The sequence below is a fragment of the Salvelinus sp. IW2-2015 genome, linkage group LG11 (assembly GCF_002910315.2).
Source record: "Salvelinus sp. IW2-2015 linkage group LG11, ASM291031v2, whole genome shotgun sequence".
NCBI classification, from domain to species: Eukaryota; Metazoa; Chordata; class Actinopteri; order Salmoniformes; family Salmonidae; genus Salvelinus; species Salvelinus sp. IW2-2015.
Window position 1 is genome coordinate 11,519,627 of NC_036851.1, and position 23,998 is coordinate 11,543,624.

Below are 23,998 nucleotides of genomic sequence, written 5' to 3' on the forward strand. Positions count from 1 at the left end.
GACTTAGCCCACTTCTTTGATGTTTGTCAAATGGGACTTTCATTCGATAAATTAACCGCAGAAAACTGGCATTGAAAACGGTGACATTGACAAACGAGCAATTACAACCAGCAATATTCATGTGTCATATCCGTGGGTGCAGTGACCTGCGATTAGCCACGCTGATGCTGGATGGGAGAGTCGTGGCTGTCAATAGGAGTGGAGGGAAGGCTGAGCAGCCCATTCTGACATGTCATCCATCACTGGTTCCGCTCTGCCGCCACAGCTGTGTCACTGTCCCCTTCTCCGTCGAGCACCGACCCCAAAATGAGGACACGCAGGCACGGGGTTCAAGTTTCTCACTCAGAGACCGTCCTGACGTGAGCAAGGCTTACAGAGAGGGGCGTACAAAAGCTATCAGATTTGTGGCAATGACAACATTAAAATAACCCATTTGTAGCCACGTTATGCTTTGCACATTGCGATATCTTGGCATTCACACCACATTCATGTCATTGCAGAAAGCGGCGATTGCAAGCGGCAGTGTGAGGTTATTAGCTCTGGGACAATGACCGAAGGGGTGATCAGGGTTACGTAATTACCATGGAGGCTGAAGGACGCATTATAACAAAGATGAAATTAAATAAGCCAGGAACCTTCTCACTATAATTACTACCCATGCTGATTAGATAAACATGCCAATCATTAGGCTTGTTACCTCTGCTTTTTATTCCTATCAGATGACGGTGACCTGCAGTGTGGCTGTATAGGCTAGTTAGCTCAGATAAACCTCCAGGTTTAACAGTATATGCTCAGGGAAGAGCTTACCTCAGCCAGCCTCCAGAACTCCGGCATGATCCCCAGTCAGTCATATGTTCCCCAGGACCTTCCCACAGGTTCTAATAATTAGTCCTGGCTGGAACTTTTTTCCTTTTTTTTTTTTCAAAAAGGAAAACAAAACAGCACGAGAGAACAGCTGACAAATTAGCAGCGAGCTTCACAGGAGGCAAACGATCTACAAGGAGAACAGACTACCTCAATTATGAATATTATTAATGAAATTACAAACAAAGACCTGGAGACCGAGAGAAGGGAAGAAATCCGTCACACATACTTTATTAAAAACACGAGAGCATTGATTGTTTTGTTTGATCGTTCATGTTTTCTGGAGGATTTGTGAAAATAATAGTTTTTATATAGCAGAAGCCAGCGGCAGCAGCAGTAGCCGGCCTAGCCCAGCTTAGGTGGATTTAACAGGGAAGATTCAGAGTTAAAGGCGGATTCCAAGGACTTGGCTCTATTTATAGCATGTAGAATTCATCATGGCTCAGCGCCTCTCTCCACCCCTCTGTCTATCCCCCCTCTCTCCACCCCCCCCCCCTCTTTCCAGGAGAAATCACAGTACCTATGAGAGGCCATGCTTAGGCTCAGACTGACCTAACACCGAAAGGCCATGAGTAGGAATTGAATTCAAACGTCTAGCTTAAGCTTTCAATTAAAACGAGACCAGCAAAGCAGAGGCTTTCATGATTGGGATTCAGTCTTATACTGAAGCCATGGTAAAGCTTTCACCATCTCATACTAGGGCCCTGTGTTCGCGCAATCATGTGACATGCATGATTTTAACCTTTATTTAAAGCTTTTTCCATGAAACTTTACCCCTTTTCTTTTTATGTCAGATGGTTTAGCACCACCCTCAGACAACCGCTTTCATTTTGTGTAAGGCTTTAAATAGAGGATTAAAATGATGACGATGTCAAATGACTGCGCAAACCACAGAGTCCTGCACTTTGGACTGTTAGATGCTCGCTGCCCTTGCTACAATGACAGGAACACCCATATGGCCAAAATGGACACACCACCTCAGAACATCACATCTAAAAATGAAATAAAAATACCCAAATTCAAATCTGATTGGGTACAAAAGGATGACTGAAGGATTCTCATACTCCCCGTTCGTTTTCCCTTTAGAAGAACCTGAGAACTAGCTAATTATTTTTCTAGTTACGAGTTGTTTTTTTGCCTAAAATTCCTTACAGTTCATAACTCTGTAGCTAGGGTGATTTCACCCCCCCTCCCCTCCCAAATTGTCTCCATTTCCAGCCTCAGATCTGAGACAAAGCATGGGCACAGCCCATTGGAGGTGATGATCTCAGTCGCCACATAAGCGAACAGATCTGGAAAAGTCATAAAATACAGAACCACCCCCTTTCCTCAGTTATTAAATACGCACATATAAATCTCAGCGAATCCAAATTCATCCCTGTGTTTCAACGTCTCACTGCATTGCTGAGTGTATCAGCCCAAACCCTACCCCCAGCTACTGAGCCCATTCTGCTCCCTCACTGCTTTAGTGTCATCGTAGCACTCAGTGGCTGAGCAACATGCCCCCATAACACAGACCGAGACGCACTGCTTTTCAGAAAGGCCAGGAGCAGTGACTCAGCAAGTATGCACCCCATCCAGAGCTCAACAGTGGATCACTGTCCAACACCATCAGTGGAGAAATAAACAGCACACCAGCAGTACTACTACTACTGGGGTCTCAGAGTCAGGCAGCAAGTCAGGTATTGACTTTAAACAGATTTCATTATCACAGTCGAGGGAGCTTCGGCGATCAATTCGTGACTAATGACGGATGGCAAAATGTGTTGCTCAGCAGGGAAAGGAAAAACAGTACAAAAAAAAAAAAAGACGCTAATATTTAGGCTAAGATTTGCTTGTATGGAATGGAACCTTATAGATACACTGAACTGTGAAGTCATGGTCATGAGCTGGGAAAAGACACGGTTACATAAAAACGGAGCCAAAATCAGTACATATGGGCCACAAGAGACAACTCCAGAGCCCCGAGCCCTTTCATGTTCCTCAATGTAGTCGACTCCTCACTCAACGGGGTGTGGGGACAACAGCTCCTGCCAAATGGATGCGAGGCATGCCAGCCAGCATGTCCTCCCCGCCCACTCCAAGGGGCAGAGTGTGAGCAGTGGGGAGGCGGTGGGGGGAGGAAAGGTGAGCCTGGTGGGCGGGCAGCCAGGCAGGAGCTTCCTGACACGGGAACCCGCCACACAGCAGGATCAAACCGGCTGCCGAATGAATCACTACCACTCCCACCACCAACACAGTCGGCACCGGGCCTCCACACAGCCACTTCTGCTGCATCTACAATTAACAACAATCTGGGGAGAGACGGAGTTGCTAAAAATAATCCCACATGCATCTCAAAAAACAGGGCTCTCACTTTGCACTGTCAGTGCCTTTGATACAGCATGATAAAGACAGTGTTCTAAAATGGTCGTATTTTTTGGGGCCGGGGAAAATAAGCATTAGTTACTCTAAATATGTATCTCAGCTGCTGAATTATTGAATATCTGCAAAGCATTTAAAATGTAACTGCTTGCTTAGCGGGGTAATGGAGAAGTAGATGGAGGTATCACAGAGTCTACCGTTGAAGCAATTTTACACTTTCACATTCCACGCCCTGAAACCCAAGCTTGAGGTGGGAGATAGCAGGGCCAGAGAGAAGCGCAAAACACGCTTACCTGACTGATCACATTTAAAATAGGCAACAGGAGCTGCCTGGGATTTCTGTGCTGCAGTCAGTCACTACGTTAGTGAGCAGCAACATTATCTCCAAAGTAAATAATGTCCCGGAGGAACGGCAGCTCCCCAAATCACTTCTTAAAAAACAGAAACCGCTCCAGGCTGCTATTATTAAGCTTGCGCCATCCAATGGGAAGGGGAACCTTTGATCCCTTTAGGGTGCAGCGCATTTGCATTTTATAATGAGATCAAAGAGGCTAGGTCTGTCCAGGGCCCCTGCAGAAGGCAGCGCCGTACCCCATCTCTAGTCTGCAGACTGGCCGATTTATAGCCTCCTAGACACTGGAGCCGTTTCTTAATCAACATGACACAGTAGCTGCGAGGACATGTGGACATGCAGTAGGGAGATGGTGCTTGTAGGGCAATCAGCAGCCATTATTTGCCAGCTTGACTTCAGGCAGGTGTGGAAAACATGGAGGGGGGGGGGGGGGGGGAAGAAAAAAAATCACACCAGTCGCAACAATCTCCTCAACAGTTAAAGTTCAAGAGCAAACATTTCAAACCTGTTTGAGAATTGCGTCACGTTTTCTTTGGCATCCTTCACCTGCGAGAAACGCAGCAGGGAAAGAGTTTCTGCCTGCACTGGACGACATAAGGTGTAGGAAGAAAGATTTGAGACGGAGGTGGGCGGTTCCACAGTCAGCAACTATTGGATTGGGTGTACATGCGTGAGTGGGTGTGTTCCATCCGAGAGCACTAACGAGTTGGTTTCCCGGAGTTGGAGCGGGCCGAACAGGGGTTCCGCTGGCGTCATCTGTGGGTGCTCTAGCGTCTATACATTTAATACCTTAACACTTAGGTTTATACTGAACGTGTCACACGTTGAAGAATCCCACACTACCGCATTTCAGCAGTAGCCTATAGGCTGTGTGGCCTGGGGAGAGAACAAGGTCACTGCAGGGCCGAGGTATGAGACCCAAGCAGGTCAGGTAGAACTTGGATCGCTTTAAATTCATTAGCGGTGCGCACATCTGCCAAGGCTCGGCCGGCCGGCCAGCCACACGTTTTCAGAGGGCCTGATCAGATTAGATGGGCGGTTTGAAGCGGGATTATAGACCTGTTTTGTAAACAGAGATTTCAGATCTCTGCAGATAACATGAGCTTTTGCATGGACTGGGTGCCCGGTAATCCTCTAGTGTCTATACATTTAATACCTTAACACTGAGGTTTATACGGAACGTGTCACAAAACAAAAGGATCCTACACTAATGCATTTCAGCAGTCGCCTATAGGCTGTGTGGTCTGAGGAGAGAACAAGTCACTGCAGGGCCGAGGTATGAGACCCAAGCAGGTCAGGTAGAAATTGATCGCTTTAAATTCATTAGCGGTGGCTCAGGCAGGAGCCAGCCAGTGTGAAACTCATAACCTTAGAAACTGACCCACAGCCAAAACGTCTTGAGAAAAAAGAGAAAAAATAAGTCTCATCAGCATCAAGAGCTTTGGACAGGCGAAGCAGGACATCCTAACCTGGGAGAGACCAGATCACTCCGATTTGCCTTTTAATCTGTAGAAAGTCATTAGGGCCAGCTCCACATATCCTACACTGCAATGACAGACTGGAATGGATTAGTTTGAGCAGCAAGATTGAATTGGACTAGAGGGAACAGGGGATAACACAGAAGGGTCTGTTTTAGAATACAATAATCACTACATACACATATAAATAAATGATTCTCCCATGTAACATGCTCGGTGATGTTGGTACAAATATATGCTATGGGATGAGGGGGAGGGGGACTATAGAAAGGATGAAATATCCTTAAGCAAGTATCCATGTAGCAGGCATACTAGGCCTACATAAGTCAGGACTAGCCAGTGTGTTTCTCCAAGTACTAGCTATACCCCAAACATTGTTCTCGTCAGCTAATAGTGTGACCTACAGCACAGGCCTATAAAAAAAATAAGAGGTCTCTTTTTATAACTCTTCTGCATCGCTTAAGAGTGCAAATATGTATCCAAAAGTGCTTTAGAAAGCTGGAGAGGGTTTAAGAAAGCCTCTGTTTAATTGCCTGTTCGTGGACGCTGTGTGCTTATTCGCTCCTTCAAAAACGGCCACGCTCATATTTTTTGACCTTGATGAATTAGCTGTTCCTATTGACAGCACTTATTGATATTTCTTAAAAGCGTGGGCTAATGGAGTTCTATGGAGATGATTAAATGCCTGGATTAGCCCGGTCTCATCTCAGAGGCACAGCCCGCATTATCATACAGAGCAGACGCGTGCGTGCTCTGGCTCCTAAATTCTTGCAGCCCGCCAACATCTCTCCAGGGGAATAGCGGAGTGATGACTGCATCCGACCTACATTCACCCCGCCCAGACATGCTCACATCAACCCCTCTCTCACACAAACACGAAAGGAACTAGACACACGCTATCCCCATTTACGAACGTTGCTATGTGCACAGACAATGGAAGTGAAGGATTTGACTTATGCCTTCCTTACCTACTGCAGTCCCCTCCTGGCAAACTTGCTAGAGTCCATTTTTTTTGAAGGAGTCAATTTATAGAGTATTAAAGTCAAGTAAACAAGTGAAATTGTATATGTATTTAATTAAAGTTCGCTAATGTTAGCTATATCTACTAGCAGTTATGTTGTGATAATTAGGTTAGTTGTGTAAGAGTGAAAACCTCTACAGGATTGGTGTTTGCCCCGCGGGTCGGTTGAGCTAACATGCGTTAATGTGATTAGCATGACGTAAGTAACAATAACATTTCCCAGGACATAGACATGTCTTATATGGGCAGAAAGCTTAAATTCTTGTTAATCTAACTGCAGTGTCCAATTAACAGTAGCTATTACAGTGAAAAAAAATACCATGCCGTTGTTTGAGAGCGCACAGCAAAATATTTTATCATGGCAACTGGTTTGATACATTCACATCGGAAGGTAAATAATGTACTTACATTCAGTAATCTTGCTGATATGTCATCCTGAGGGTCCCAGAGATGAAATGTTGCATTGTTTTGTTTGATAAAATACATTTTTATATTCAAAACGTAGGCACTGGGTTCTACAGTTTGAACCCCTGCTGTGTCTGCTCCCATCTAGATGTGTGAAGGTTAGTGCCTTTTCTGTAGGGAAGCCATCATTTATGACATTCTGTGGAGTGTGTAAAACATATTTTTTGTTATTACCATATCATTTCTATATGTTCTCTTTAGTTATGTACTTGAAAATGTATCAATTGACCAAGTCGGCACGTTTGGGCTGAGTTGATACAACATTTTGAACAGTAATGCAATGGTTCATTGGCTCAGTCTAAAACTTTGTACATACACTGCTGGCATCTAGTGGCCTAAATCACACCTAGACTCCTAAGTGATATAATGGCCTTTCGCTTGCATTTCAAAGATGAAACACAAAACAATTGAAAACGCATGTATTTTTGTTTGTATTATCTTTTACCAGATCTAATGTGTTATATTATCCTACATTAATTTCACATTTCCACAAACTTCAGTGTTTCCTTACAAATGGTATCAAGAATATAAACTCTGCAAAAAAAGAAAACGTCCCTTTCAGGACCCTGCCTTCCAGATAACTTCACAGGTCTTCATTGTAAAGGGTTTAAACACTGTTTCCCATGCTTGTTCAATTAACCATAATTAATGAACATGCACCTGTGGAACGGGCAATAAGACACTAACAGCTTACAGACATTAGGCAATTAATGTCACAGTTAAGAAAACTTAGGACACTAAAGAGGCCTTTCTACTGACTCTGGAAAAACACCAAAAGAAAGATGCCCAGGGTCCCTGCTCATCTGCGTGAACGTGCCTTAGGCATGCTGCAAGGAGGCATGCAGATGTGGTCAGGGCAATAAATTGCAATGTCCGCACTGTGAGACGCCTAAGACAGCGCTACAGGGAGACGGGACGGACAGCTGATCGTCCTCGCAGTTGCAGACCACGTTTAACACTTGCACAGGATTGGTACATCCAAACATCACACCTGCGGGACAGGTACAGGATGGCAACAGCCCGAGTTACACCAGGAACGCACAATCCCTCATCAGTACTCAGCATGTCCGCAACGGCGTGAGAGAGGCTGGACTGAGGGCTTGTAAGGCAGGTCCTCACCAGACATTACCGGCAACAACGTCACCTATCGCCACCGTTGTTGGACCAGACAGGACTGGCAAAAAGTGCTCTTCACTGACGAGTAGCAGGTTTTGTCTCACCAGGGGTGATGGTCGGACTCAGCTTGTTGTCATTGCAGGCAATCAACGCTGTGGTGTACAGGGAAGACATCCTCCTCCCTCATGTGGAACCCTTCCTGCAAGCTCATCCTGACATGACCCTCCAGCATAACAATGCCACCAGCCATACAACCCTTTCTGTGCGTGATTTCCTGCAAGAATGTCTGTGTTCTGCCATGGCCAGCGAAGAGCCCGGATCTCAATCCCATTGAGCACGTCTGGGAACTGTTGGATCAGAGGGTGAGGGCTAGGGCCATTCCCCCCAGAAATGTCCGGGAACTCGCAGGTGCCTTGGTGGAAGAGTGGGGTAACATCTCACAGCAAGAACTGGTAAATCTGGTGCAGTGCTTGAGGAGGAGATGCACTGCAGTACTTAATGCAGCTGGTGGCACACCAGATTGAGACTTACTTTTGAACAGAGAGGGGGTCAAAATCAGAGACACATTATTCCATTTCTGTTAGTCACATGTCTATGGAACTTGTTCAGTTTATATCTCAGTTGTTGAATCTTATGTTCATACAAATATTTACACATGTTAAGTTTGCTGAAAATAAACACCGTTGACAGTGAGAGGACGTTTCTTTTTTTGCTGAGTTTACATATCCTTGCTTCAGGTCCTGAGATACAGGCAGTTAGTCAAATCTATGTCATTTTTAGGCGAAAATTGAAAAAAGGGTCTGATCCTTAAGAGGTTTTAAGGGCCATCAAGCCAATAACTATAAAAACAACGATGATAAACTATAGGCTACAGGACTAGAAAACGTTGGTCAGCATCCACAAGAAAGTTTATCGTTCTACAGTCCTGCACCGGTCGACTGATCAACACATCCTATTACATGTTGCCGATTAAAAAGGTGGTAACAAGACCATTCATAACATTTAGCACACAGATACTGGTTCAGACCATTCAGTGCGTGTTCATCACAGTGACAACTGAAAATAATACTTCAATGTACATGTAGGCCTAAGGAAAACTAATATTTATAGTAACTTGTATTAAAACATTTTTTTTAATGTAGCAATTCAACATAAAAATGCTATTTAGGCTGGGCTAAACTTTACAGCATGTCATTGCCCAAGTGGATTGCACGTGATTTCCATTTTTCTAACAGTTGTCAACTCCTCTGGGTCTTTCACTGTAGTCATCTAGGCTATGTAACAGTGTTATCATAGCCGGCCAAAAGTGATCACACCAATGCACTTTGTCCTCAACGCTGTAGCCCATTTTACATTCAGTAAACAAGCACAAATCTCTCCTCCAATAGGCTATTAGGCAAAAAACTAAATTTGAAACAAGTGTCCAACAAGCTTTTGTAGTCTGGCTTTTCGTGGGACCCCAGGAATAGCCGTGGCAGCGGAGAGGCCAGGTGCGTAATTGTGAAACAGAACAAAGGCAGGCTCGAAATGTAACCTCCAGCCTAAGTAGAAGTGTATACAGATTAGACCATAATTCATATAAGCTCAATGTTAGGCTTAATACCGCAGTGAATATATCCAGTCAACTTACACAGCGAAATAAAACATTAGATAACGAAATCATAGGTAGCTACATTATGTGCCTCCAGAGGCTGCGCTGAGTGCGCTCCTTACCAGTCCAGGGGTACGCAGCTGGAAAATATACCATGCGTTACAATGTAATGAAGAATGTTATTGTTTTCAAGTGAGTAGAAAAGTCTATGCTGGACACGGCAGTGAATAGCCTATGCAATTTGAATAACTGCTCAGATGCCTGGTGTTTAAGAATGCATCCCGGTATTCATTTCAAAAGAACTGCATCTAGACTGCCTGATTGGGCAACCATTAATATCAGTTACAGGTTTTTTTTCTTAGCAGTTTACAAGGTTCAGGCACATAAGGCCCAGTAATATGTTGTATTTTGTCAGGATGTTTTCGGCTAACAGAAATGTGCTAATGTAGGGATTTCTAGTGACGCGCATATGAATTATGATAATGCTTGAGCACGGAGGAAGTCGTATCCATAGTTTCCACGTTTGGCTTCCGTGTTTTAAAAGCGTTCGAAAAGAAGTTATATTAGGTGCATACATATCATAGTAGGTTGCATTCCCAGGACTATCAGCTAATTGAATTAAACGCTGTTGCTCCTGTGATTTCCATGTTTCACCATCATCTAAAAAGACATTGTCTTTGAAAATGTAAATCATGAATGAACAGATTGCAACACATGCATAGTGACACCACATTATTCACATCACAGCCTCAATAGTCAACCTAAATACATTTCACCACCATACAGTACTTTTTACATATGTTCAAACTGTGTAGGCTAACAATTTGTTTTGTTTGTCATTTAGCAGACGCACTTATCCAGAGCAATTAGGATTAAGTGCTTCAAGGGCACAGGCAGATTTTAACCTAGTCAGCTCGGGACTCAAACCAGCAACCTTTTGGTTACTGGCCCAACCTCTTAACCTCTAGGCTACCACCCAGCCCACAATCCCTTAGTAACCTCTGCAATGTCAACAGTAAGCATGTCAGTCTCTCTTGGCTCAAAGTAGAGGAGAGATTGACTGAGTGTTAGTTTCGTCGCCAATAACTGACAAACTCGTCAAATACCTATTTTTCCTAACTAAAACTAACAATAATGAGATGCCCCGAAAAAGAAACAATAACTTTTACAAATTTTAGTTGACAAATGTGACGAGACGAGAATTCCACGTGAGCCTAACGGACATTTAATTTGACATAAAGCTCTATTTCATCTGTTTGGTCAAATCCTAAACATGTACAATATCTCATGCAATGCATTGGTATCTTTCAGTCGTGTGGTCTGATTGAGCTGATCTGCCCGGCTCTCCCTCACAGCTCCCAGGTGGTCACTTCAGTCACTTGTCAATCTTTTAAACTGATGCGAAGCCAGGACACTTGACTTGCAACTAACCTCAACTAGAAACAATGTTTACGCTCTCTCGTACTTTCATGTAGGCTATTTTTGCTTTGATCACATCAGAAGCTCTATTTTCCCATGTGTGCTGTTAGTCACTCATCGGTGTTGCCGCAGTCCGCAAATGAGAGTTGTGGTTGCTTTTTTCCTATGGGAAGAACAAATGCTACTTGTTGAATATTAGGAGTACAGTAATACATCTGGCATTTTTGGAAAGATCCCATTTTCCCACTTTCAAAGGAAACCACTGTTATTTACCCCCTTGACTGTTATGATGGTGGGGAAATCAAAGCTGTAAATTGTTTAACCTGTAGCCAAGGCTTTAAAGCCTATATAGCTAATTATGGCTGGCATTGGTTACAATCTGCCACAATATCAATGTTGTCAGCTAAGGTATAGGAGGGGATAGTAGGCCTAGTTGGAAATGGCTATCTGAATATGAACATAATGGAAGTTGGAGGTAGCCTAAATATTCATTATTTCACCTAAACAAATCTATATGAAACAATTTCATTAAAAAATATATATAATTATGCAACAATTTCAAAGAATTTACTGAGTTAGTTCATAAAGGGAAATGAGTCAATTGAAATAAATAAATTAGGCCCTAATCTATGGATTTCTCATGACTGGGAGTACAGAGGAGTCTTGGTCACAGATACATAAAAAAAAAAAAAATAGGTAGGGTATGGATCAGAAAGACAGTATCTGGTGTGACCACCATTTGCCTCGTGCAGCACGACACATCTCCTATACATAGAGTTAACCTGTTGACTGTGGCCTGTGGAATCTTGTCCCACTCCTCTTCAATGGCTGTGCGAAGTGGCTGGATATTTGGGGAGAACTGGAACACATTGTCGATCCAGAGCATCCCATATATATTTCCTGAGCTTTCTTATATCTCCTAGATATAGGGCAAACACCTCAAAACCTTGTTTCTTATGATACATTGTTTGCCATTTATGAACATGTTATTCAATGTGTTTCTCTGGGCTATACGAGTAAATGTCAAATTCAATATTTTATCAAATAATTGTTATAAATAAAGGGGCCCTAAAATTCAGAATAAAAAATCTAAATGATCCATAGTATGACCATCTTAAAACAATTCCATTCGTCACCTTCGAACCCTCCCCCCTACGATCATATTAATCTCAAATGACACAAGCAAACAGCAAAATGACCTTAAAAAAACCTAGTTAAGACAAATGTAGTAAAGTATTTTTGTCTAATACATTTGTTTTTTGCGCCGGACCACAGGAAGACTAGCTGTCGCCACTGGCGTCGGCTAATGGGGATCGCACTAAAATCTCAACCTAAAATCTAAGACATTGCATATCAACCGAAGCCAAATCAACCCATTTAATGCTGGATACTTTATCCCCTCCCCACATAGACGCACACAGGAAATGGGCTGCATACATCATGTCTGACTGCAATAAACCAGTGCCGCACATCCTACTTCCTATAAATGTCTACTGATTGGAAAACTCATTCTTGTATCACTTTCCATCTGGGCTCTTTAAAAGGCAATCAGCATAGCTTCATCTGTGTATATCATGTGCTCCTTGAGATGATGACACAGCACTGGCTCTCTCCTACACAACGGCCTTCTCCCTATCAAGGCATCTGCAATGAATAATACCACCCATGAATGAGTTATTTAGTCTTTGTTTGCTCAGATAGGGACATCTCTGAATATTAATCCAGAATTTTACTCTTCACAGTTCTCGCAGGGCTGCTCCTATTTTTATATTTTTTTATTCAAAAGATGTACAGCACGCTTTGAGCTTTAGGGAAATTACAGTGTGGTGCTTGTTATGAATGACGTTGAGCTTTTACGACCAACTCGATGTCTACAAAACTAACTCGATAGCATTCCAAAACCACACACCGGGTGATGTCATCAGCTGGGAATTGACATCCGTTCTACTCCAGCTTGTCTGTCTGTCCTCTTACAGTACGTACCTTCCAGCCGCTGCCTGCCTCCCTGTAGTAGGGGAAGTTGTCACAGATCCACTGGTAGATCTCGCTCAGGGTCATCTTCTTCTTTGGCGAGCTGTTGATGGCGAAGGTGATGAGGCTGGCGTAGCTGTAGGGCGGCTTGCCGTCTTTGTGCTGCTGGACTTCCTCCTGGTCCAGCGTGGTGTTGGGGTCCAGCATGGCGTTCTTCTTGCCCATGCCCTGCCCCCCGTGGCCCCCCTGGGCATCCGCCTTCTGGATGGCAGCCCGCATGGTCAGCTGAGGCAGCCAATCCATGGAGGTCAGACTACTCTCCAGCTCCGACGTCATAGCGACGACAGGCTGGGCTAGGCTGGGGGGGGGCGGGGGGGTGTTGATGGGTGGAAAGCAGGCCAGGTGAGGTGAGTGGAGGCTGAGGGCAAGGCTCCCCCAGCTCAGCTGTCTAGCGGTCTCTCAGTGAGGCCTGGAAGAAGATAAGACAGGCAGGGTTTAGTCCAACTACACACATTTTGAAATTACACTTCAACAATGAGGTTGGTGAGCATAAAAAAAAAATGACACAAAATGTCTGGCAGCTAGCTAGACATACTGTATTAAATTAGTATCATATTCCCTGTAGTAAAAAGGTAAACGTCTGACTGGTTTTAGGTACTTTCAAAACATATGGATGCTTCCCGTTTTAGAGGATACTAGAAAAACAGGTAGGTTTGATTGACTCAGCCTGGCCTTAAATCCACATACTGGTAGTCAACGCTGTGCCACATATTTTGTTACAGAGATGGTTCACAATACCACACAAGGCTGTCTGACACACACACTCCATAATCCCGATCCCAGGACAGCACACAGGAAGTTCAGGAGCCAGCAGCATCCCACTGGCTTGCTTCTGAAGCTAAGCAGGGTTGGTCCTTGTCAGTCCCTGGATGGGAAACCAGATGCTGCTGGAAGTAGAGTTGGAGGGCCAGTAGGAGGCGCCATTTCCTCTGGTCTTTACAAAAAAAAAAAAAAAAAAAAGAAACCAAAGCCCCAGGGGAATGAATTGGGGACATTGCCCTGTGTAGGGTGCCATCTTTCGGATGGGACGTTAAACGGGTGTCCTGACTCTCTGTGGTCGCTAAAGATCCAATGGCACTTATCGTAAGAGTAGGGGTGTTAACCCCGGTGTCCTGGCTAAATTCCCAATCTGGCCTTCATACCATCATGGTCACCTAATCATCCCTAGTTTAAAATTGGCTCATTCATCCCTCTCCCCTGTAACTATTCCCCAGGTCGTTGCTGTAAATGAGAATGTGTTCAGTCAAATTACCTGTTAAAATAAAATACATATCCCACCACCCCTGCAAGTTAGCACATTCACTCTCCCTGCTGCCCATAGAGCTGACTCAGAGTTAAATGCTAGAGGGAGAATTGTTTTCACAACTGCCAGCCAAATGGGGGAATGGCTCAGGAGGAATTCTGACTGCAGGCTAGTAAACCCTCCTCCCCCAGGCGGAGCCTCTGCCGTAAACAACCAGCCCTGTGTCATCATGCCAACCGTCCTAGCCTATGCTCGGCCCTTTGTATCCGCCTTGATTTGCACACAAACAGCCCCTCTCTCGCTGGGCTCGATGCCCTCTCTGGCTTAAAATAGCAGCAGAAGAGAGGGGCCTAAAGTTACAGGCATAGATAGGTGAAGGCAGGCAGCCATGCAAAACAAGCCCCCTGTAAAGGACTGACACTGCACTATGGTGGGGGAGAAAGCCCCACAGGAGAAAGAGAGGAATCTCCACTCTGTGTGTGTGTGTGTGTGTGTGTGTGTGTGTGTGTGTGTGTTGCTCACACGCCCACCCTGCTGTAATAAATACTCCCAGACCTCGGAGGGTTTGAGGGGCAGCAGGAATGCCCTTCACAGAGACAAGGCAATACGCTGCAGCAAGTCACTGACTGGAGCCTCAGCCTAGTGGTAACTAAGACCCTGATCTGTGAGATGAGACGTAGTAGCAGCACTTATAGCTCACTGCTGCGTTATTACCTGAAACTACCAAATGCCACAGTGGCTCTGGAGCTAATTGAAATGAGAAAGGTGGGTCACGTCCCGCTAATGAGTCATTTTCCACTTTAAAAGAGATAGCAGGGCGACCAACCCTCTCCTAGATCAAATTAACACACTATTCTCATTATCTTTATGTACCATTGAAAATACGAATCTCTAAATTGTTCTACAACCAATTACATTGAAACACAAGCCACAGTACCCTGAAATACAACTAGCAGACTTTCCCCTGCATGGTCTCTCACTGTGTGTCTGTAGCTGGTTCTAACCTGTGGCTCAGTGGCAGTGATCCACTGCATCCTTACAATAGGATGATGAAGCAGGGCTAGGATGCAGCCAGACGCCGAACGAACGCCATTTGACCCTATGCTAATGATCCAGATGTTTCAGAATCTGCAGGGCCGATTGTCTTAAATTGGCAAACCCTGGCTGTGGCAGGAATGATGAAGAGCGGCAGCAGCCCCTCTGCCTTCATCAGGCCAAGGCTCTGTGAGAGGCAGCCAAGGGCAGGACCATCCAGAGGTCAGAGAGTTCAGGCACCGACACTTAGGAGACCCAGGGAAGAGATTACCACTCCACACAATGGAACCGCTTTGATCCGGCTGAGTCTGTCACTGTCGCTTTCACAAACCAGGGTTTTTCCTCAACTGTAATTTGTTTTGAGTGTGGTGCTCTGGGGCGCGTTTTACAACAGAGGAATAAACGCCTCGTCAAATTCATTTCTATTCAGTGGCGCTTGAAGGGTTTTATCCCCCTCAGATTAATGGCAGATTTGGTATGGAAATATCTTAATCCAACAAGTTCCCTACCTTTTTATTACACAGAGCACCGACAGTGATTCAGTCATGCCTCACTGTCAATAAGTCCGATGTGGCTCAAACACAGTGCAGCCATTGCGTAGTGCCAAACCCTTTTGTCAGTGGGCGTCATCCTCTGAGGCAACAGGGTGACTAATGGAGCCTGCTGTCCTCGCCATAACGTCACAGTAGATGACACCTTCACGGTCTTGAGATGGAGCAGAAAAAAAAAAAATAGGGTTTGAAACTCACCCCTTCCCACTGTCTGCTGCATAGCCTTACACTTGGCAAGCATTAGTTTCAGTACCTGCTTATAGTTCCATATAGGCTACATTTCCTAGAACCTTACGCTTACCACGTTCTCTTTACCTAGCTATAGAAACCTGTAGATATCCATAACCCTGAATCATTCTCTATCCCGGAGAAAGGGATATCCAGACTCCACATTCTCAGTCACACTTCGACGTAAAACTCTTGATAGGTACCAGACCAGTGTTCCTTCTAATGCACTTATCTGCAATGAATCCCCTCCATTTACTCCCGCCATGCATCTGTCACACTTAACACCTCAGCACAGCATATGTCTGCCTGGCTACACAAGACCATGAGACCCATGGCCATGATAGTGCTGCACATCTCCTTAAGAGCCAACACAGTCACCGGTAGTCAAAAACTCAACAGTAAATATTTACACCACCGGTGATTAAATGCTGCCCCTGAGCATGTTGGCGAGAGAGAGTACAGAGAAACTAAGACGAGAAAGAGAAAAGCTTGCGGTGACAAGAGATATCTTCCTGTAGTGGGAGAGATGGCAGGTAGCCTAGCGGTTAACAGCACTGAGCCAGTAACCGGAGAAAAGCAGACTAGGTGAAACATCTGTTGATGTGCCCTTGAGCAAGGCACTTAACCCTAATTGCGCCTGTAAGTCGCGCTGGATAAGAGCGTCTGTTAAATGAAGAAAAGTGTAATGTAACTTGGCGAAAGAGACGGGAATGGCTCCGCGAGTACCCCTCTGCCACGCCTGAAGATCTGGCACACAACTCACAACAGTGATGTAACCTGGTAACAAGTTTTTTGTAACATCTTCACTTTCGACCGAAACTCAGGCCATACCTTCCATATCAACAGCCTTATTCCACTGCTTGAAAAGCCCTCGTTTTCTTAATGATATGCAGGGGGGGGGGGGCGGGAACCACGCTCACCTGTCTGTCACTCAAAAGGGAGATGCCTCACTTTTTCCAGTCCTGGAGGCCAAGGGCTTATTGGAAGAGTTATATTTGGAAGAACACGGCTGGCCATTGTGATTGGAATGCTCACGTTTGTAATCGTGTCGTGTGAACACCCCCAAGGGGGTTTCATCTTCATTAAAATAAAATAAATTCAAGTAGGTAATGGCAGTGCCAAGGCAACGACTTTTAATTTCAATCTTCCTTCTCAATTAAAGGCTTAATGGTGCCGTTGAAACCAGCGCCAGGAAGAGAGGGAGCATTAATAACCCAATCCTTACTTGCATTTTTTAGGATGTGTCAATTATCACTTCACTGCTCAAACTGCTGAGCACATTGTTCAGTTTATTGTAGCCCGCAGCCAAGCTGGGCTCAGACACAGGGCCTGTGTTTGCAGATAGCTGCTGACTGCATTTGGAGTTCTGTTTCGGTGTTGGGAACCGGTCTATTAAATTGGTTGGGTTTGGTGGTTATGTGAAGCAGTCTATGGTATACTGTAGGGGAAGTGGGTTCTCTCAGTTCACCTGCTCCCACCTCGCCAGTGACTTAACACCATACTCCATAACTATTACCAATCAGTGGAGATTGCCACCATGCTGTGTGAGGCAGTTTAAAGCCTTAGTTGCTGAAACGTTTGGATTTATATGTACCCATTGATTCTTAAAAGAATATAACTTGTAAATGCCTCATGACCAAGCAAATTTTACTCCAATGTTTGTGAACAAAGAAAATGTAAACAAACACCAACCTTAAAACACGGTTAAAACGTTAATATCATGGACGGCCAGTCTTCTCAGCCATAGCGCTGTATGCATTTGAGAGTGGTTACTTTTCTCCCACCCCTCAGCTTTTTACCAAAACAGAGGTGAGGTGATCATTTCAATTCCGGACAAAAGCTTTAAAACACTGCACATATCCAGGCGGAAGAGACTCGTCTTTGTCCACTTGCCCTTTTCAGGCCACGTTAACGTGAACAACTTGGCTCTTGTTGCACGGAGCAAAAACATACTAGTTGGGGTGCTCGAAGCACTCAGCATCAAACCAACCAGAGCATAATAGGCCGCATGGTTATGCATGCCTGTCAACATAAGCCGTAGCAGGCAGCTGACACCAGCCCAGCCAATACAGTCGGAGTTGGATGAGGCCCAGCCATGCAGCTCCAGCCTCCAGGCTGTCATGAGGTTACAGCACAGACAACCGACTCTGTGACCCCGCCCCCACATCAAGACCTGGTCAAACAGACACCAGGGGCCGCGTTAAGGGCGATTGTGATTTTTCAGGCGTAAGAAATACCTTGCTGGGTATTGTAAACACAGATGTTAAATGGTTTATTGTAATCTCTGCTCGGAATCAGACTAATTTTAAGCTTCAGTTGCACTTCTCCACTTGAATGAGAATTCAGGAACTGGCATTCTATCAGCAGACAGCGCTCTGACTGATGTGGAGCTACTTTTCTCTGGTATTTATCCTCGTGTAGCCTACTTTTCTCCAGTAAAATGCGAGAAACTTCAAGCAAAACATCAGGAAAATGTAGCAGGCTGCATTCGCTCTATGATAAAACAGACATCGGATGGCCATGCACTGTTTTAGCAAAAATGCGTTGCACTAATGTAATGTCTGAGAATGTAAACTATAGCTGTAGGCCCCTGATCACTATTGAAGCAAAAAAATAATAACTTAATATAAAAACGCAGTTGAAATGGGGTTTAAAAACGCAGATTTCTGGACGGTCTGTGTTTTGAAACAGCAGACTTATGAATGCTAACGCGACCCCCTGGGCACTTGAAAACAAGAGAAAAGGATTCTGAATGGAAGCTGCAGTAATTACGCCGTTTGGGGATATTAGAAATTAGCAGTCTGCCGTTATTCACGGTAGTGTTCTGAGCCTGGGCTTGGAGAGAGCTGCGCACGCAGGCAGGCAAACACAAGGCCCTCAAGCTCATTGTGCAATCTGCAGCAGGTCCTCACAAAAACTCCACATACAGCATTCCAGTAATTCAATAAGCCTTTCCAATGAATTACACCAGTGATCAGGAGGGGTTTGTGTTTCTGTCCCTAACAGCTTGGCTGGGAGGTGGCCTTTGTGTAGGGAGCGGTGGGGGTGCCCTGACACCGACCATGCAAACCCAATTACCCTGGTCCCCGGGCCTGAGGGCCTGCATTAACACTCTCCCCTGGGGAGCTTGACTCCACGCCAGCCTGGCAGCCGGCGCGGGAGACAGAGAGGACAGAGAGAGAGACAGGACAGAGAGGGGCTGCTGCTGAATCCCAAATAGACCACTTAAGGGACTGGCAGGATGACTGTTTGTAGCATTCTTGAGAGCCTTTCCCCTCATCAGCATTCCCCAGATCCCATCCTATAGGCCTCAATTAAATTCCAGGCTCTGGGGTAAGGAGGGAGGCGCTGGCACTGCCTCTGGACCAGATATGATTGGCTCCAGTGTCACATCAGTAGAGATACAGCAAACTCACATTATTAATCAGGAAGTTCTCCTGCAATTAAAGCGCATGGACTCGGCCGGAATAAGCCGCTTCGTCTTGACATGGAGTTCCAGCACTACGTTGTGCATTTGTAAATCCCATATCACCACCTTCCCAAATAACGGTGCACAAGCGATCTTCCTCGCGGCAACTGAAATGTGTTAAATAACGTGAACAAGCTGAAGTCGCCCAAGCGTGAGTCGAAGGAATTACCTGGGCGGGCAGAGCATGCTCAGAAATCACATCACAGGAATAATTTCCTGAATTTCAAAATGGAGAGAGGGTTCAGGCTAGGCAGCACACTAGGTTGTGCAAAGGCGGAGAGTGATACTAGCGCAACATACAGTTACCACACTAGTCGTATTTATTTTTGTAGCACTAAATATGCCCAACGCCATTCTAATTGGGAGAATAAGACGCTTTGGTTCAGTCATTAGAGGTTCTCCTCACGTAAGCCTAAAAATTGTCTTCACCTGGGATGGCAGTAACATTTGAGTTTTAATTAAAACCGCTTTGCTTTTTAATCAATATCCACTCTCTCAGAAATAATGAACAGCTTATTAAAAGAGTTTACTGCCTGACGGAACTGGATGCTGTTGAAGAGCTGCTCTTTGACTCAGTTCCATTTCAGCGTTTTACTGCACCTCCATCCAGGCACCGCCGGCTCCAACCCCTCCCTCTTTAAAAAAATGATCAAAAAAGCCTCACTGTACCCTCTACCCGGCATGAGATAACGCCGCCCAGTAGCCAGTGGAAAAACGCATGCAGCACAGCCCACAAACAGATAAACACAAACACGCAACAAAAATAGTATGGAACAGACTGCAGCCTTCCAGCCAGTAATTGACTAAGATAAAGCTTATGCTAGAGTGACCACGCACAATAAGAGCATGATGGGCATTCATGGCACATTGCAAAGGGGCTGGCTGGGCCACCCGTCATAAAACCGTGCCCTTTCCCTGGAACGATAATGCCTCTGCATTTGTGGTTGCACAATAACAGCGGAGATTAGAGGATTAAGTCACAGGTCAATAGTTTCATCTTTTGTTGGAGCGTCAGCTTAGCTTCTGCTCAGACAGCGTAGCCATTTGGCGCAGGGCAGGCAGGCTGAGGAGGCCATCTTTGCAGAGGGCTGCTTGATGTGACGTCGGAGCGTTCTGCGGATGTGCGGACAGCATGCCATCACTAGAACTGTGAGTGACCCCCCCCCCCAATCACTGGGTCACAGCCAGCACAGACAGTCCATCGGTGGCCCATATTCACTGCCAGGAGAAACAAATCATCCATTACAGAGCTCTACATTCTTTCTGGAGAGCGATCCCATTCCATTCGAGAGTGAGACTGCTGCTGTGTGTTCCGTTAGCCCTAGTAAAATGAGTTGACAGAGTGGAGAAACCACAATCAGCTGTGGAATGGACCAGGGATACCACGAGTCAGTCACCAGGACTCAGCCATGGTCAAACCTGGTTAGAAACTCCTCATGCATTCTCTGGAAGCCTTCCAAATCAAATTTTATTTGTCAAATGCTTCGTAAACAACAGGTGTAGACTAACTGTGAAATGGAAGCTTATGGGCCCTTCCCAACAACGCAGAGAAAGGGAAAAAGAAATCAAAAAATATTAACAAGGAATAAATACACAATGACTTATACACACACAGGTACCAGTACCGAGTCCATGTTTTTATTGTTTATTTAACCAGGCAAGTCAGTGAAGAACAAATTCTTATTTACAACGACGGCCTACCTCGGCCAAACCCTGACGATGCTTGGCCAATTGTGCACCGCCCTATGGGACTCCCAATCATGGCCGGATGTAATACAGCCTGGATTCAAACCAGGTACTATAGTGACGCCTCTTGCACTGAGATGCAGTTCCTTCGACCGCTGCTCCACTCGGGAGCCCGATGTGCAGGGGTATGAGGTAATTGAGGAAGATATGAACATTAAAAAGGCAGGGACAAAGTGACTAGGCAACAGTTTAGATAAACATTAACAGCAGCATGTGTGAGGAGTCAAAATAGTTAGTGCAAAAAGGGTTAATGCAGATCGACTAACTATTTAGCAGTCGGATGGCTTGGTTCCAGACTCGGTGGATCCGTACAACTTGCCGTGCGGTAGCAGAGAGAACAGTAGGACTTGGGCGGATGGAGTCTTTAACAAGACTAGCTGGAGTAGCACGGCTTCCTGCCCTCTCCCTGGCTGAGACCGAGCAACTTCAGAAAGCAGCTTCCAGGAAGCTTTAGGCCATGTGAGTGACTGAGAGTCGGAGATACAGGCATTCAGCATCGCCACCTGTCAACATCATCCCTCCCACACACCCTGTTCCAGGTTGCGTCAACGCGTCTGGTTTCTTAGAGACCACACTGTTTACCTGGGTGTGGAGGAGGAGAGGAGAGAAGGTAACTGTACGAGTCATTGTTGTTCTAGGCCTTTGCTGTTCAAATACCTCCAGGCAAAAAGGGAATCAACATGGCATTGCTCATCAAACAGCACAATAGGGCATCACTAACCCAGAGGATTTATCGTGAGACCAGGTACACGATTTAGATTTTAAAAAGCTCAAAGTACGCAAAAATCATCCCCCAAAGCCAAGTGCACGATGTTCAAATGAAGCGATGGAGATTTCAGACACACTGTCCGAACAGCCGCTGTGCAGCAGTATCAGACTGTGAAATCACCATGGGGACTGAACTCATACTGCCTGGCAGAGCCACTGCCGACACATGACGCTGATCACAGATCTGATCCGAGAGATCACTCCGCTTGCTGACCAGTCCACACAGTTGGAAATTATGAAGAAGAAATATATAATAATAATAAAACGGAACAATACAGTGTTGCAGACGACCAAGTCTCCCGCCCAGACCTGGCTTGCTGAACTTGTTTACTTACATTGAAGCTGCAAGGCAACAGAACAAAGCCACCACTCCCACATGGCAGCAGCTTCAGGAGAACAGCACCACAGTGTTGTGTCCAGTGACATGACTCAATGCTACGGTAGCCTGGCTGTCAAGACAGACAGAGGAACTCCCTCCAGTGTTAGAACACAGCCATAGCCAGGCGGTAATCGGAAACTGGTGTTGTCAGAGAGAAGGCAAAAGCCCATGCAGGCAGTGAGGAGAAGCATGCTTCTGCTATGGAACTCGCACTTTATGTGGGGAGGAAGGCATGGGAGTTGCTTGACAATTCCTGAATCTGGTCACTAGCGAACTGCACTGTATTCGTGGGACAGACTGGTGTGGAACGCCCTCTGCTCCTCCCATGAAACAACTGCGTCAAGGCCGTTTGTAGATGTGTGGTTAGAAACATCTGGAGATGCACAAAGCAGTGGACCACGCTGAGGATGTTGTCATCATATATCATTTATCCAATATTTGATTACAATATTTATAGAGAGATACGTCTCTGGGTTGTCTAGTGCACTACTGTGGATATTGTACAAATTGGTCTAGTATTTTATAGAAACCGCCTAGTTAGCACAGCCATTTCGCAGGGCTATAAGGACCTCCAGGGAAATTCCGATCAAGTCAGTGGCAGCTGATGAGGTTGTTAACCGCCAATCGATTTGCAAAAGCTCATCAAAAAACGGAGTCTTAATTCCTCAGTGTATTAACATTATATGACAATGGCTGAAGGCGATAAATCGTACATTGATCCAGGACGTTTACAGACAGCACAAAGCTCATCTGTATCACGGCTCCAGAGAGCTACATGTCATGACCGAACATCCAGACGTCACATGACATGCACCCCTGATGGATTATCACTTTCCAAAGATCAGGTAAAGTACCCTGCACGCTTTGTAGCAAAGTTGGCAAAGTCCACAGCAAGAGTAAAAACTGTTGGTCTTAAAATCTTGTTCAGTGGCCCTGCCATTACTGTAATGGCTTGGAAAACCTGAATGTACTGCAGACACATACGGGGGGGGGGGTTGTTAAGAACAGACAAATGGAGTGTTTGGGGATTCTAAACATCCAGACGAATCAAAAACTTTAAAAGCCCTCACAGTAATTCTCCGCGTGAAGCAATGTGCATTATTGTTGATGCTGGTTGAAAATGTAATTACAAAAAAAACCTTTGCAGCTTCACCCGAGTGTTTTAGCACCAAAGAGAGGGAGCCACGTCAGATATCAGATGGGGCTAATGAATGTTTGAGTCGAGAGAGGAGACTTCCTATCACATCTACTGACATACCCCTCAACCTCCCTCACAGATTACAAAGCCTTTTTCCCCCCATTCTGCTCTGGCACGCTGCTGTCGGTTGCTCACCTTACCTTCCTTTTACCCCACTTTAAAATTCCTGAGCATATCCCTATCCCCCTACACACACACACACACACACACACACACACACACCACAGGCTGCGCTCATTAAAAGCGGATTTGCATGTCTGCTCCAGAGCTGTACGAGAGGAGATGAAACAGAAGTCCCAGTTGCTGCCTCTGCCGAGCGTCACTCATCTGACAGAGACACCTTCACTTAGGGGCCCCAGAAACAGCCAGCCAGCAGACACAGGCTCCCCTTAAAGGGGCCATGCACACAACACCATAGAAATAGGATTACTAATACGTCTAAGGGGGTACACACCGCCATTGTACAATACATAATATTCACAAAGAGTAACAGCCATATGCAGAAAATCCACGGAAACAATGTCAACCCTATATCCTGCAGGAGACACTGCGTGCGCTTCATCAATCAGAACTGTTCAGCTGAGAGGGCGAGAGACCGCCGCAATACGAGAGCTCCAAACCAAATCAGTCTCCATTGCCTCAGAGATCACATGCCCAAGACAACGATCACTTCTTATTTG

The 23,998-nt window shown here is 45.4% G+C and overlaps 1 protein-coding gene across 1 annotated transcript in view; it reads right to left on the reverse strand.

Annotated features, from left to right (window-relative positions):
• LOC111969806 (forkhead box protein J3) overlaps positions 1–23,998 on the reverse strand; it is an 80,853-nt gene that overhangs the window by 42,331 nt on the left and 14,524 nt on the right. The window contains exon 2 of the mRNA XM_023996073.2: positions 12,654–13,110. Within this exon, the coding sequence (XP_023851841.1) occupies positions 12,654–12,977 (324 nt within the window). The 5' untranslated portion in view covers positions 12,978–13,110. The remainder of the gene's footprint in view (positions 1–12,653; positions 13,111–23,998) is intronic.